This window comes from Ammospiza nelsoni, chromosome 3, assembly GCF_027579445.1.
Source record: "Ammospiza nelsoni isolate bAmmNel1 chromosome 3, bAmmNel1.pri, whole genome shotgun sequence".
Lineage (NCBI taxonomy): Eukaryota > Metazoa > Chordata > Aves > Passeriformes > Passerellidae > Ammospiza > Ammospiza nelsoni.
In genome coordinates, this window is record NC_080635.1 from 37,869,057 (window position 1) to 37,886,715 (window position 17,659).

Sequence of the window (17,659 nt, forward strand, 5' to 3'; positions counted from 1 at the left end):
AACTCTGTTCTACTTAATTTTATTTTAAAAAGGTATTAATTTTTTGTATGAGAACTACATTTAGCTATACTTTAAATATTTTTAATACCAGTTTCATCCCACTCTTTATGGAGCATAGCCCAGAGAGTTGCATTATAGTATCCAGTCATTCTGGATCCTCTATAGTACGTAGAAGTAATGCAACAATGTAATTGCAACAAAGTAATGCAATGAAAAAATGAATATTTCTCTTGTACTGTTGAAATGACAAGGAGTAGCTTTGCTTCATTCCACCAACAAACTATTGTAACTGTAATGTGTTTGAAAAAGCTTTTCCTGAAAGATCCAGTGAGGAACCCTGTATAACTGTAAACCCAAGAGGAGCACTGGGAAGCTTTGCACAGTATCTTGTTTGTCATCGCAAAAGAAATATTCTTCAGGAAAATGTCAGTGCACAATGCCATCCCTATGGTACGCTTGTACTCTTCATTTTCTGCTGTTCCTTTTTTTATCACAAAGACTTTCATAGTCCTGGTAAGCTGCCATTTTATGCCCTCCATATGAAAAATGGTGCTGTAGTCATACAAAAATGAACCAACAGTGTGGCTGACCAACAGAGATTTTATACATTTGCAGAGTCAAAGTAAAGTTGAGAAAGACACTCTTTGGGCATTTCTTTGATCAGCTAACAAAGAAATACAAAAACTTGTAAACATTTTTAATCGGGAGTAGTCCTTTTAGTAAAAAAAAGTGTCATTATTTGTAAGGTCCAAACTGACACAAAATACCATTTTTCACATTTGTGCTTACACCAAATAGACTTAACTCCCAAATCTCTATTACACTTTTTACTCTGACATCCAACAACATGAAGACTACAAGTGCCACAAAAGCAGTAGAAAGACATGGTTTTTCAGCATCTGCGTGAACTGCTTATGATATGAATTTTGTGATTTACTTCTGAGTCGGGCTACATGCTAGAATTATACCAGCCACATAATGAGGAAAATTCTTCTTTAGCATTCAGAACTTTGAATTTTTATCCTGGCTAAGCTAAAAATGCCAATCAATAGATTCATTTTAATCTAAGTCTTATTGTTCTGGTCCTAGCTTTTTACTCCATCATTTTGCATTGATTAAGCACCTCCTGCTTTTTTACAATAATGTAATAATACAATCCTAAGTACCTCAGGAGGTCTTCATATAAAACTTCATATAAAAGGCAATAAATAGGCTTATTTGATTCATATTTATTTTCCTTTTCATTTATAAGTGATTTCCTGCATTCAGCCCATATTTCTCTTTCCTGTTCAAATACAGAAATCTTTTAGAAAATTGCTCAAATAAGCCTCTTGCACAATTAGAATCCTGCTCTTGGTGGCTGCCATTCTCAAGCAGCATATCCTGTCCTGATTGCATTATTGTTCTCTCTCCAGTGATTCAGTGATAGATCTGTTTATTCATACCAGATCTTCCACTAACACCTAGTTTTGATAATTTACAAATTCATTTGCACTTGTCTTGCTGATTATGAAACTGCAGTCAGGATATATAAGCAAGAAAGCTCAGGCATCTCTTGTGGTTTGTGACAGGCTACTATAACCAGAACTTTGTCATCTGCTAGCTGAAGAAAATACAGGTTGATTTAAAATGACTACAATTTTCTATCATGTGCAAAGTGTTTCTTTCCATCAAATGAGGGAGAATAATCTTATCCTGTATGTCAGTGAAGTATGAAGACAGAATACAGAGCTCTGATTTTGTACATGCAGAATTAATCGGCAAATCCCATTAACAGTTTATTTTTCCTTCTTTCTGATTTTTGCACTCCATGTCTTTTCTGATGGGCCTCATGATAATACATTGTCCCCTGACTGTCACACATAGTTCTAGGCACTTCACTGAAGAGGAGAGAAGTAGTAAGAAAAAAGTAGTTGCAAGTTCTCTCCAGTCATAAACTTCCATTATACTTAAGACTAGATAGAATTATGAGTTCATCTAATATAATCTCCTGAGCATCATAAGCCATTAAACCTCACCCAGATCCTGCTACATGGAGCCCAATTACTTTAATTAGACAAGAGCACTTCAGTCGTCAAGAGACTAAACTGTGCTGTGCCACAGGCATAGTCCAAAATAGACAAAGATGTCATCAAAGCCTGTGGCTCTTCAAATAACAAAGAATTTCTAGGTGAGAAATGCCTCCGAAATTCTTGCAGCTGATATTTAGCTTGTCCAACAACTCTGGCACAGAATATCAAGTCTCTGACAATAAGCCCTGAGAGTAAATTTTGACTTTCCTTCAAATTCAGTGATCAATTTATCCTGACCTGAGCATGACAACATGATTCACTCAACGGGTTCCTAAAAGCAGGAATCTCTCCAGAGAAGGTACTTTTCTTTGGAGGTATTTTTTCACATCTATGAGCTAAAATCAGTTTAGAGCAAGCTATGGATATTAAATTACGCACATTTTTGCATTGGATCTACTGTAAAATGCTCTTCTCTTTCCACAGGTGAAGAAAATGGAAGCCCGGGCATCTTTGGCTCTGGAATCTAAGTACTGAACAAGTGACATAGTTGAGTATCTCTAATTTGTATCCCAAATCCCACTTTGGTATCCCTAATATGAAAATCCCTTGCACCATTTCAGGGGATTGTTTGATCTAACAGTTTACAAGGACTAAGAGTTAGCTGATAAGTCCTAAAATCAACTGCTGATGTGATTTTTAAACCCACCTGCTATTTTATCTCACCCCTCAATTTAAAATGGGTCTCAAATGATTGCAACTTTAGCTCATTCCTACTTCAGACAAATTGGCTGAATTGGGAGCATTTATCCTCTGCAAAACAATTGTTACAAATCCCCGTCTGAGCTGGTTTACATTCACAGACATCAGTTTTATCCTCTCTAGTTCCTGGGTCTGTGTGTCCAGTTTTGACTTATCTTTACAAGTAAGAATTTGATTTTATCCTAGTTTTCTCTAATACAATTTCCCTGATGCAAATACAGCGTTATTCTTACTGTGATATCTCTATATTACAAAGAACATAATCTTCCAGCTTCTTTTGGGTAGCTACCTCTTTTCTCTGCTTCCTTGATCCTGTCATAGAACACATATGACAGATTGTAAATTATTTTAAATTTTACCAGGTAGGCCACAAAACAATAAGTCAAGCAAAAACAACTGAAGACACTGCACTTTCAATTTGCAATGTGTAAGTACAAAGCCATCTTCCAGATGTCTGCATGATGCAGAAGTCAGGTAAAAGCTATAACCTATATAAATCAAGGGATACAGAATTTTATCATATGATATGAGTCATCCCATAATATTCTGGACATCTAGCAGATGAAACTAACAAAATTTCAGTTTTAGCTCACATAGAATGGAAGACACTTGCATATTTTCTAACTGTATTTTTCTAGCTAGTATTTCATGATTTGAGATGTAAAGGAAAAAGCAGTTATTCTTTTACTATTAAACCAAGTGCAAGCAATTGATTTGTTTTCTATACAAAAAGTATTTATTTTCTTTTGCTAGTCCTGTGAATTAATGTGATCCATATTATTAAAAATGGAAACATTCTCTAGATTGCTTTATCCACTCAGTGCTAATAGCTGAGTTTCATATCAGATCAATGAGTTGCCCTGTGCTGTAAGACATGGGCAATGGAAATAATGCACCTTGGCAGCAATACATAGCTGGTTAATTGCACAGTGCAATTCTGGGGTAAACACTTCATTAAAACATTAACATTCTACATCTTAAAAAGTGCCATGCTTTTACAGTTATTTTTAACCAATGTAAAACAGTACCAAAAAAACCCCCCCACAAATCCAAAAAGAATTCTGGTCAGCTTGTCATATTTTAGCAATTGAACAACATGCTCAGCTACTGAAGCATAATGTGTCAACAAGATGGAATTCCACTTTCTAAAGGCTAGAGTGCCCACTCAATAGAAGAAAGCAATACATGATTACTGCTTAGAGCTTGTGGCACAGTGCTAGCAACTCAACATTTAGCAATAATGGAAAATGTCTGTCTCATTTTCATTCCCATTGAAAACACTCCCTATGCAATATTATGAAACACTCCTGCTGTGAGTTGGTTTCTTAATTGCAGCAATATCTTCAGCTATTGCCTTTTCCATGGTCAGACCTTTCTGGTGAATTCTCTTAAAAGCAAAAATTTAATGACATACGGAACAAGGACAGACACCTGAAATGTAATAACAAGGAGTAACCCTTCAGTTTTGTGACGGCTACTAGATAGCAGCAATCTCCTATTTCCATTTTACTGTTTTGCAAATGACATAGGGGTCTCAAGGTCTTTTGTTTTCTGCATTATTCCTCTGTTTTTTAAAACTGTGGAGCCTCTATTTTCTGCTTCAATTTCCATTTCCATCTTAAAACTAAGGGAAAAATCCAGATCATTGTACAAACAGCCCTTTTTCACCCATGACCTTTTATTCATCTGATTATAAAATTGAAAAGATTTTTTCAATGCAAGTACCTTCAAAGGTTGTCTTGAATTACCACTACTCATCTTGACTATCTTTATATCTCAAAATATTTTAAAAGTTGCCTATTTTCTCTTTATATACATTGAACATTCTCCTGGTCCTACCAACAGAGAAACAAAGTACAAGTCCTGAACCACACATTTATACCTACATCTTTGTTTGAAAATAAAGTCTTTGAGGTTAGTCAGACTTTTAAACATTTTGATCAGATATAAATGGAATAACATGATAAAACCAGACTCAAGAGGTAGAGGAATTTGAGAAAATCCATGTTGATCATGACAATGCATTGCATTAAAACTGAACTTCGCAATAAAATATTTTTTAACTTCCAGATGTGGAAACTGTTTTTTACTTCAAAAACTCTTGTGCACTTTCACATATATGAAACAGTATTTGCAAGCTGGTTCAAATTCCAGAGGAAGTATAGGTGCATTCACATAGCACTTCAACTGGCATATAAAAACCTAAATTAACTCTACTCCAGAAGTTTAGAAGGACATACACAACTAACAAAATCATTATTTGAATTATCAGAAGTCGATAAGAACTCACTCATTGCTTGGAATTTTTATAATTCAGATTTGTCTCCTCAAAACAAGACTTTCCCCAATTGTTTGGGGTTTGCCTACGTGTGAATCACTGGGTTTTACAAAGACATTACTGAAGATGAAACGCGTCTGCTAGGACATGCATGAGTGCACGATGATGAATCACAAAAACCCCCCAACTTTGCAAACAACAGGAATATGTATTGCACTTCTCATGTAACTATTTTAGTGTCCTCTATTCTATTAAGCTTACTGAAAAGGCAGACAATTATTAATCCGACAAATATGGTGCAATTGCTTTTGACATGTGCTTCCTTAGCCATGGAAGAAGAATGCAAGAAGAAATCAATGAGAAAAAATTGCTGGGTAGAGTGAAATTGCCTTAGGGATTTTGTTTTATGTAATACAACAGCCTAGGAATTCTATTTATAAGGAAGACATGGTATTTATATTTATTGATTTTTTTCAGGGGCCTCTTATAGTCTGCAGCCTTAAAATTTCACCTGTCCTATATGGGAACACATCTCTTGATGTTCTTCAATGCACTATGTTTATGGAACAGTAAAAGAGATTAAATAACCCCAAATTTTGTGCTCCCTTTGCAAAACTATAAAATTTACTTTATCTTTGCACATTTAATACACTTCATTTGAGTACCCCCTTGCAGATTGGAGTTTCACATTAAGGGATCTCAAAGAAGAACAATAAAATATCAATTAACACAGCTTATTTCTAAGATCTTTAAAATTGTCACCTTAGTATAGTTTAGAGTGGTGTCAGGACCTCAATGGACCTTCAAGAGTCCAGTCTCCCAGCCAGGGATTATCAAACAACAGCCAATCTGTGGAAATACATTCTTCTTCATGCTTATATATGCTATGCTAGGAATGAATAATCTCAAGGGAAAAAGACCAGCAGAGGCTCTGTCTCCACTATCCTGTATCTCCCTTCTCACTCCATTCCAAGGGATAGGTCAACTGATATTGCATGCTGCAAAACATTTACTATTGATGCTGCACAAGAGCATTGTGGAGCAAAATCTGGGATACAGCTATGCATCAGTCAGTTTTCCCACTGAAAGATATTGACAAAGAATGCTTTACAAAGCAACTGAGCTGTATGTGTAGAAAGCAAGGCACACTTCTTAAGAAACAAGTCGTACTGTCCCTTCCAAAGATCCATTCTAACTTGTTTTTAACTCCTAGCTTCTTTAACTTGTAGTAAATAGTATGCCAGTATACCGTAAAACAAGACAAAAATGTTTTATTCATAAACCTTTTGTATGTCTTGTTTACCACAGCTTTTCCTCTACCTAGGCCAGCTGGTACAATATCTACTATCCACTATGTTTTGTTGCTGTTTTCTAGTATTAAATACGTCAGGATTTTATAGCTGAGCAATAGAAGTTAGTAACATAAGTCTGATGCATAGTAATGGAGGTAGAATAGTGTATAATGTTAATATCTTAGTAAATCAATTAATAAGTTTATGGTGAATAATAAAAAATATGAAAGATTAGACATCAGTAGAGTCAGTCAGTGGTACCACAATATGGCTTTAGGTGAGGACTATCCATAATCATTAAAAGGATATCTGCATGTTTCTATTCAGTCAAAATAAACCTTTTGTCTTGTTTATTTTTTTTTCTCTGAAAGTCTGAATAGATAGCAGTGCCTGACTGCAGAGGGTACATATGGGGATGCTTATATTTAAATCTCTTTCCTCATCTTTTTGGTACAGTTCTGTGTAGGCATTTGCCAGACTGTTTCTAGGCCCTGCATGTTTCTGTTTCCAAATTTCCTAAGACAAAGCAAAATCCATATTTTAACTTTACCAAAGGCCCTTTTGGCAAATTATATGCACTCTCCTGGAGATTCACATTTACTTTTGATATCTTTTTGCAGTTCCTCTGCAAAAGAGCTTCTAGTTTCTCATTCCATGTAACAAGTAAGAAACTGAGGAATCAAAAATGTCTGCATGCTAGCCTGGCTCAGTCACCTGTTTATATCTCATTATTCCTTCAGTTCTGGTCATAGTCCTTATATGTTTGGGACTGCCTCACATGGTTATCTCTCTGAATATTGGAATATTTATTTTGCTTCATTCCCTGGTGGCTACCTTATTCTCTTTTTGGTTCCTTTACTTTTCTAAAATGGCTGCTGAAATCCCTTCTCACTCACTGTCTTGACTTTCTCTTGACCACCTGCCTTTCCTCTCTCCCCAGGGTAATTTCATCAGCAAATTAAAATCCTCAGCTACTTGACAGTTGTTAGCTACCCTAACATGCCAGTACAGATCTGAACTACCAATTTGTTCTGTTCAATAGGCAACTATTTCTCTGCAAGGGCTTTTGTGTGAATAACAGACCAGTGATGCTGAATACAACTGCTGTTGTTATCAATATGAAATTTAACCAAAGACAGAGGTTCAAACACCCCAAAAGAGATTCTACATAACTGAAGTACAACCTAAAGACTGATGTAGACAATGCAAAAAGAATCTCCAGATTCACACTGCTTTCTTTATTTCTTTGCTCACTAGCTTCAGCAAGGAATGTATTTCTAATCTAAGCTGTATAGGTTAAATAGTGCAAGACATCTTTTGCAGTCCTTTTTTGGATGGGTAATAGGGACATTCTCGTCTTGGGGCCTTCTTTGAGCTTGTAAATCACATGCATACTCATGAGGCAATACTGAGCTCTAAAATGGATCTTCCTGGATTCCATAAAAATTAATGGAAGGCCTTCATACTGAAAAAGGTCAGGTTTTGACTGGGAGAAACCACATCACAGTTTAAGAATAGAAAACACTGAACATGACTGCACAAAATAGAGTAAAAATAAATAGCTCTTCTGTCTTGGTGTCCTTGCAGGTGGATCTTTACCTTCAGCCAACTTTATTACCAGCATTTGACTTCAGTGCTAGGACTCTCACCACAGGAAGTCTGTGACAGATGCTCCTTGAGGTTACCATTTTTTAGGGTGAAAAGAAAGATCCAAAGGCATATATTTTCATTCTGTTCCATTATGGATTCTGAAGAAGGACCTTAATGTTACCAAAATTTGGCTTCTAGACCAGCCTCCTGCTTCTCATTTCAGCCTAAGTGAATTGTACTCTGTAATGTTCAAGACATCACATAATTCAAAACAAAGGGTGAGCTTACACTCAAGGCTGCAGATCTGATCACTACCAAGCACAGCACAAAGTCCTTAGAAGGAAACAGAGCAGTTTGCTAAACCAGGGCAATATATCAATCCTTTACGCTATGTACACTTTATTTACACAGCATTTGCAGATTCAGAATGATGATGAATGAAGCTGCAAAATACAGCGTGATTTTCACCACTTCCAGGCAGAGACCTGAATAAAAATTATATGTGATTTTATCCTTTTTAATCAATCCCTAATAGTTAATCCAGAGGCATACCTTTTTGTTTATGCAGTGATGTTTCTTATTACTTTCCCAGATTCTGCTTTATTTTATAGCCCCATGTCTGCTCAGGGAATTTGGGCAGCACTCTGTTTCACATGCACCACTGCATGGACAGATAGGAAGTCTTACCAAGGTCGACAGATGCTAACCTACTCAAAGAAGACAAGTTACTGCGACTTCCTAGTTCACCAAACTATTATTCTTCCACAGTATCAGTTTGGTCAGTATCAAAACTGCAATAAAAAGTGCATTTTCCACAAGAAAAACAGCAGAAAGAGTACCCTAGTATTTTACAAATATAGATATTTTATCTTCTCTCATAGTGTTTGTGGAATTCTGCTGTAATGTCAACCATGGAAAGACTCACATAGTGCAAACACCAGTTAGTCACTTGGACTGAACATTTAATAGATTCTTTTATAGATAGATTTATCTCTATGTACATCTATTTCCCCCAAAGCTTGATCCTTGTCAAGTACGTGCTTTTTCTACTGCAAAAATGTCGATGGCCCATATGATGTGATTTCTTAGCAAAAGTATTTTCAAGTTTCATCTGATTTTGCTTTCCACAAATCCACCACTAATTGTTCATTCCCCTTGCTTAAAACAAACATAAGTAAACAAATATATTTCTATATTTCTTCACATCCTGTATTTTAATGTGCACAAGAAATATTGCTACGATGTCACAAACAGGCTATTCTATCTCTCCTTTTTCTGTAAAAAAGATTAATATGATAATGAATGGTTTGCTTAAGATCCTGTTCATTTCTGCTGAGTTCTAGGAGAAGAAAGTCAGAGTGCATTTGGATTTTCATTTGTACAGTTCAATTTCTTACTGTAGCTATTCAACAACTTCTTAAACCAAATAAAGCAAAGAATTATGGAATGGACACATTCTCCACGATGAAGTCATCATTCCTAAGCCATTGTGCTATATTTAAATTGTTTGGCGAGCTGCATTATCCCACCCTAGTGGGAAGGGCAATTCAGAGCCAATGAAAGATAAAAAAGCCAACCATATTTTCACGCTTTGTCTTAGCATTCGTTGTGCAGCATCAATTATTTCCCACACCACTAGGAGGAAAATAGACGTTCTTACCCCACAGCCTATTCCATTGCCTGGCTCACACAGGATTCTCCTCAGGCCTGGCTCGGGAAGCAGCCCTGCCCCACAGCCGGGGGTGGGACACAGCACTCCCCCCATCTGCAGCACGCACTCCTCGGCCCCGTAGCGCTGGTACCGGTTGTACTGCAACACAACACAACACAACACACTGGTTGTAAATGCTGGCAGCACGCAAAGAAAACACCCAAATCTTTGAGTTTGTCTCTATCCCACGTAATCCAGCCAATTGTCCTAATGTCTCACATGCTAAGTTCAGGTTATTTGTCAAAAGTCTAAAACTTTGCAGTGTTATTAAATGGGGTGTCACTCTGCTCCAATTCGCATCATGTGCATCGTTTCCTGGCTCACAGCCATTTGCACCACCAGAAGACTGTGTGGGATATTCAAATCAAGAAAACAGGAGGCAGTTTCTGTAAGTAACATCAAATGCACTTACATTACTATAAAAAATTATTGTAAGCATAATAAAAATAGTCCAATGGAGAAATTATAAATGCTGTATACAGATTGAAGAGAGCACACACACAAAACAAAACCCTTTAGGGATCTATAGCTAGAAGTAGTGTAATGTTTTAGACCTTAAGGGTTGTAAAAATTTTCCTAGACAACTGCATTTTAAAAGCAAGCTGATCATTAAACTGATCAGCACAATAACTCTCTTATATACATTCATTTCAATACTAGGTGTATTTTTTCCTGTGTCACCCATGAAATTTTCTTTAGTTTTTTCAATTTTCATTTAATTCCATCCCGATAGCCTAAAAGGCCATGGAAATGCCTTAATTTTAATGATGGGGGACACTGACACACAGCAGTATTAAGTAACATGCTCAGTGTATTCTCATTGACAAAAATGCCTGCTCTAAAATGACTGATGTCACTGCAATAACTTTCCCATGTCTAATTTAACCTGCTTTCAGCCAGAGATAGCTGAGCTAGTACAAATCATGCTGTGCACATGTAAATCACATCCACTCTAGGGTTCTGTGTTGGTGCAGTTCCACACCGGTGGCTGTATAACCACTGTGAACCAGGCTTCAAATTCACCTATAAATCTGCTCTACTGTGGAGGGAAATAAATGAAAGCATTTGGTCCTAACAACCCCAAAGAAAACAGGCAAATCCAAAAGGCCAAAGAGGAAGGGAGTAGGTATGAATTTTCTCTGTGAGTAGACTTTATGGTGTGCTAAAAAAACAAAACAGAACTTTATGTTACAGCACTCACAACAATATTTAGTGCTTCATAAGATTTTATCCCATGATGGCTCATGAAAATCCTGTTCCCTTTTTTGGGAGGATAGCAAACAAAAAATTCTTTCTCCAATCCACACCCCTCTCCAAAGAAATCTTTTGAGGAAAATGGAAGCTTTAGGACCAACACCTCATACACACAGCATACAAAAAAGAATTTTAAGTTACAAAGAAGGCTCTACATCTTTTGGGTACATTTCAGAAGATTCCTCCGTGAATGCTGTCACAACATGTCTTGTTAAACTGCTTCTTAAAATAATACTAGAGTTCTTAAAAGACTACAACATGCAGACACAAATGTTTGCATCACAGAAAAAAATCAACCCAAACTTTAATTATCCAAATTTGTTAATTAACAAAAACTCCAAATAACCTCTGAAAAGAAAAGCAAAATCTAAAAGGACAATAAGACTTCAAAATATCTTTCGGTGTGTTGAACGACAGCCAGAAATTCTTAAGAAGACTTAAGAATCTTGTATTTGGAAAATAATAGTATTTTGAGAAATGTGCAAGACATGTCTGCAGTCTCCTTGAATGCGGGGGCTCAAGAAGTCAACGGATGTTTTCCTGTGTTATTATTACGCTTGAACCCAGACTAATGCCATAAATATTTAATGTTGGATGCTCTCAATTTTCAGAAAAGTTTGTGATCCTTCCACTATATATGTGTTGAGTGCTCTAAGTCATTTGGCTGGCCTTTATAGAAATATAAGTAACCATAGCTCCAAAACTTTCTAGCAGCCTAATTTTCCTTCAGGGCACAGACTGGACCTGAAGGTGAGGATGGCGATTGTCTTACCCTATTAAGAGGGAACTTTGTGCTGCATGTGGGATTGTTAACAGCTTCTCATTAAGAAGGCAAACACCAGTGACTCTGTAGCTGAGGTTCTGCCAGCATTTACATTAAAAATTCTCAGATGGAAAAAAAAGAATATACTTTCCAGCCATTAACTTAGCCTAAAAGGGCATGAAGAAATTCCTCTCATTTCTCATTTTTTTTCTTTTAAAAAACCTTTATCTTGTTAGGAAAAGATACAGAATGTAAATGTCCAGCTTAACTACTGGCAAGGTAGACAGTAACATTGTTTTCTGTCCAACAAATGAAACATTTTATACTGGTTCAGCACAGGACTCATTCCAAATCAGTATGGCACCCTCCCCAGGGATTTTCATTCTATAACAGCCAAAAAAATGATCCAGAAAAGATCCTGCAAAGTTCATTTGCATATCTTGATATCTAGTTACCAGCCTGTTTCTACCTTCAAAGTCCAGATACATTAATGTCATTTTCCAATTTCTTTTTCCTTGTGTCCTGCTCAATTAAAGCCCAGCAACCAACTGAAACACAAAGTAGCAAAACATATACATGTTTGTTGCCATAGCAAAATCTACACAACATACGTGCATTTATATTCTTTATTCAGTGATGTGAAACAAAATTATTCACTTTACATAAAGGGTGTGTTTATAAAAAACTTGTACAGGACCAGAACTATTATAATGAATTATTAATTAACTATTTGCATATAGTGACAGACCATACCTATTAAAGACATTTTTTCCTATACACCACATATCATACTAGACTCATGTAACCTACCAAAGCAATCCATTAATCAAGTCAGTTTTCAGGAGCCCTTAAATGTCTTTGGAGCCCATGATGTGTTTTGATTATATATCTGGATGAGATACTTAAGGATATTACAGCACACAACATCCACTGGTTTACTTCACCTCTTAACTGGAGACCTAATGCAGAATTTATTTAGTTTGAATTTCCACAGTCATGATGCCTATAGTTGCACGGGTTGTGAAGACTTCTTTTCTAATTAACAGGAGAAATGGGATGAAATTCATCTTTACTCCTTAGATTTGTACATCTGCATAAGAACTGAGACCTCAAGTGCCCTGTTTTTTTAAAAATGAGAGATCAGACAACTTCCTAGATAATGGCACCTGAAATTAGGTGACTCTTACAATAGCTGATTTAGTTCCAATAATTCTGATCCTAACTCACCTGCCCAAAGCTATTTTTAAAACCAAGGATTAGGTATCTAAATAGCTTAGACTGTAAACCACCTCGCAGAATTTTAGCTCATCTAAAATTAAACATCTAGCCTAAACAAGGCTCCAAGTGAATGAGCATCTAATCTAAAATTAAACATCTAGCCTAAACAAGTGAATGAGCACCTCCTTGAGAAATAAGATCTCAAGGAGGGCATTTATCCTGACTTAGGTATGATGTCTAAGATAGGTAAGATCAATCACCCTATGGAAGTGCTATGGTGGAAGCTGAGAAAACTAACTCAGGCTAGATATCTAACATGTAAAGAGCTGTCATTGAAAGATTAATCTAGCTTTCCTGTCCATTCAAAGTATTTCATAGAATATATTACTCAATTTTTATCAGTGTACCTCCTATTTAGAGATGCACTCATCATGTGTAAAGTTGCTCTGCATGCTACAAGGAAGAAAGTATCTCCAATTATTTTTAGGAAAAACCTCTCACAAAGTATAATATATGGGAAATTTGATGGAACTGGCATTCGTGGCACCTGATTTCATTCCTGGCAGCAGCACAGCCATCCTGTGGCTTTCATGTAAGTAATTTAATCTAAGCTTCTCATCAGTTGCCCGTTTGTAAAGAGGAAGAATGATACTTGCTGATTTCAATGTACTGTTAAGAGGCAAAATTCATTAATAGTCATGAGGAAGTCAAATGCTATGGTAATGAGAGGCATAAAATTACACAGAAATCACCAGCCATCTACTGCTGCTAGAAAGCAGCTTCCAGACAAAGCATGTCAGGCATTTATGTGCTACTGCAATAAGGTCCTCAGAAATACAGGTTAGTAAATAGTTGCTGGATTCCTCCAGAACTGTATATTTCAATGCCTATTTGGAAAAAACCCCAAAGCTTCATAAATAGAATTTACTCTAGAAAATTGGTGCTAAGACAGCTAAAGGTATATGAATAATGTAGTTGGAAAGCATTCTGTTTGTCCTCTGAAAACGACATCCCTTTGTGAACCTTCCCCTCAAATTGTGAATTGTCCCAGTCAGCTTTTCAAGGAATAAAATTTGGAGCGGAAAAAGCTCTACTTATAGCTCTACTTATGGTATTCTGACCATAGAATGAAGTTCTTTTGTGTAACCTTTGTTAGTAAACACTTGTCAGGGCCCTTAGATTATAAATCACAGAATGACACAGACATGGAGGCTGGATAACTGTAACCATTTATTCCTTGCTCTCCGCTTTCCAGGTTGGGATGGTTTCCCTTGAGTCTTAGAATGATACTAGGTTTTCAAGCAGTGGAAATTCAATCATTTGATGTTGTAAATCAAGGGTAATATAAATGAAATCTTTGGGTTGACTCAGGAATAACAGGTTAATTATAGATTGCAGTCTTTTCACTTACATTGAGATTCAGATACCAAAACAAAACAGAAATGCACCTGAATGCACAAAACTCCTGCAAAACACACTTCATGAACACAGTGATTCCTGGCTGTGTCAATTAATTTACAAATTATGATTTAATATCATAGAATCATAGAATGGTTGGGTTGGAAGGAATCTTAAGGGTCATTTATTCCAATCCCCCTGCTACATCATGAATGCCCAGAGCTGTTTTAATTTTGCTTTTACACTTTGGATATTGTTTTCTTTATTTTCCTTCTCCCCCCCTCATCTAAAAGCATCTCCTCAGTAGCAGCCTTGCAGACAACTTTGGACAAAAGTATAACAGTAGATGTAAAGCCCAAATCTCTGAAATGTAATTCAATTACTTGTTTCTTTAACTGCATGTAAGAGTCTCAGAGGAAAGCAAATCTACTTTCTGGAGTCAGATTGTTTTTACTGGTCCTATAAATCAAATAACCATCTGTGTGTTTCAAAATTAGATTGTGGAGGCTATTAGTCCATAGTGTAGACTAAGCACTTTATTTATATATATTACGCATGCACAAAAACTCCAAGAATTAGTCTCGTAATTAGGCAACTTACAGTATGAAACCAGTGGTACTCATTGGACTAGTAAAAATACTTACAAATGTGTCACCTAAAACACAGATTAAAAAGTGATGGACTGACATGGCTCTCCATGGAGCACCCCTAATTTATTTTTCCTGAGTTTTTGGGCTTCTCTGCTGGCCCCTGATCAAATTGAAAGAGCAAGTTCAGAGGATCAACTCCTTGTTACCACAGGAGCATCCAAGGAGACAAGAAATACAACCACCTCTAGAGTCGTGGAAAACTGGGTACAAACAGTTGTTTGAAGAAAATATTTAGGTAAGAAACCTCTAACTGGATCAGTGCACCACAATTTACATACAAAATTAAACTGGAGTAGAGATGGGGAGAAAAAAAGAAAGACTGCAGTTAGTGGAATGATATGAAAGCAAGCACAATATGATTCAATGAAGAAGGGGGAATGAGCACAGTGCAGGGGTAAGCACTGTATTTACAAACTGCTGGAAGTTTGTGATCTTCCAGCAGGTATTTGGGGGATCAGTGTGAATAGACTGGATGCCAGGGATAAACATTCAGTTTCTTCTACCCTTGTGGAGCTCAAATGCAAACTCCTCTTCCTGCTAAAGGAACAGCCATCAAGGCTGTAACTGATGCAAGGAAATCTGTTCAGCTGCTGCTGTTGCAAACTGTGGAACTGCATTTCAGTAGAGCAGTAGAGACTGGCTCCCAGTTCTCAGGTCACAAGAGTGAGCACAGGCATATTCCCTGAAAGCAGATCAAAGCTATCCAAGGGATGGACGAAGTCCTAACTTCCACATGTACCTGAGATCCTGAACACTGGGGTTCAAATCTTCTCTCTGAATGAAATAAAAGCTGTCTGGAAGAGAAATTTGAGTTCTGTATAAAATGACACCTTTTTTTTTTTTTTTGACAGAAAAAAATCCTTTAAATTTGTTTTGACTAAGTACCTTCTATTTTCCTCCTCTTCATTCTTTATGTCAGCTGTTGAACCAAAAATAAATGACTTTTACTTGCCTACTGTACAGTAAGTTCAAAAAGTGTAAGAATGTAGAGATATTCACCTTATGACAAGAACTTAAAGTCTTAAGTTATTATGATCCAGAAGAGACAAAACTGAGGAATTTTCATGAACCCCAATTACCTCTGAGTTAGGAAGAAGTTGGTTAGGAGACATTCCAGGCAGGTATAACATAGGAAGGAAAGAGAAGCATATCACTAGACATATGAAGTTGCAAGATTATAATGTTTGCTGTGAAGTTCCAGTTATTAAAAAAAAGGTGGTGTAAAGAGGATCAAGAGTTAAATGCAGTAGCTCAGTCTCAGAGAGCAAGTGATGAGACTGTGGTGGTGACAAATCCAAAAGGTGAGCCAAATGAGATGGAGAGAAAAGAGATATTAGATGGAAAAATGGCAGAAACTGAGAGATGTGTGTAGGTATCACTTACTTGGAATAGCAGCTGAAGTCATGGCACTGGGTGGGAAGCAGCAGAGGTGTAAGAACTACACTTGTAAAGATAAAGGTTTTGGAATGCTAACAAACCATCTTTGGCTTAGTAATTATGAATGGGAGAAATCATCCAGTAAAAATTTATTTTGTTCTTTAACTGATTGGAATTACTGAGATGTAGCTTATATTACTTGCAAGTGTAGTTATCAAAAAATCTTAACCCAGAAATACTTCAGAAGCACTTTGTTGATCATATTTGATGCTTTCCTGTACTAAAGTCAGCTGATTAATCAGAACTGTCATATGGCATTACTTTTGCCTGCATGGGCAAATATATATCAATTACTTTAAGACTGACTTTACATGAATATTCAGTAGCATGCATTTGAAAAAAATAAAATTCCTCTGGCAAGTATTGCAATTAAAAAAAAATCAACCTTGTCACACCCACACATTGTACATAAAATCCTTCCAGACCTCAACTAATGTTAAAAGATCTCTAACCATGCTGTGTTCATTTCAAACTTGATTTATGTATCTCCTAAAGTTACAGCTCACTGTGAAAACTAGCACAAGCCCACATCATCTTTGAGGAGCACGGGAACATGCATCTGCAGATTTTCAAAAGAGGGTATTCTAGGGTATTCCTTTGCATAATTTTTCCCTAATTGACAAGGAAATGTGGGGAAAAAAACCCCAGCCCCCCAAAAACCAAACCAAAATCCTACAAAAAACCCCAACCAAATAAACCAACCCCTCCCCCCAAAATGGTCCCCGTTCAGGCTTGCTCAGATTCCAGGGATATAAACACTCAAAACAATTCTAAAAAAATAAGTGAGCAGTGATATGAGTTTCAGTAGCAGCTGATAGGAAAGATCTGTTAAAATTGATCGTTCCCCTGTCAAAATATCAAGGAACTGGCCAATACATCCTGCAAAGCTGTCAGAGCAGATGATGTAACAGAGAAGCACAGCTATACATTACTGAGCAGCTTCCCTTCCTGCCCCTAGAAGTCATCTGCTTCGTCTGTGCTGTGACCTGTTGGGGGCACTCAGGTATAGCAGCAGATTGCTTGCTCGCCTGTTATTTGTTTTCCCTTCCAGCCTTCAGATGTAGCTGCTATTTTATTCATGAATCACAATATTCCATTTAAACAATTAAACAAGGTTTTTTTATCACTTTGGGGACAAGAGGGAAGTTTCTCATAGAGTCATTAGGGAGACTCCATAACAGTTCACTGCAAGTCATCTTGCTATGCTGGGATATTGTGGTGTTTATGCTTGGAGTGATTTCTCTGCTGTTTCTGGCATTGGCTTGTGGAATTACCTGCCTTCCACTGTATTTGAAGA

At 36.8% G+C, this 17,659-nt stretch overlaps 1 protein-coding gene across 1 annotated transcript in view; it reads right to left on the reverse strand.

Annotated features, from left to right (window-relative positions):
• PRKN (parkin RBR E3 ubiquitin protein ligase) overlaps nucleotides 1-17,659 on the reverse strand; it is a 675,844-nt gene that overhangs the window by 100,613 nt on the left and 557,572 nt on the right. Inside the window, 1 exon segment of the mRNA XM_059469512.1 lies at nucleotides 9,592-9,741. Coding sequence (XP_059325495.1) covers nucleotides 9,592-9,741 — 150 coding nt within the window.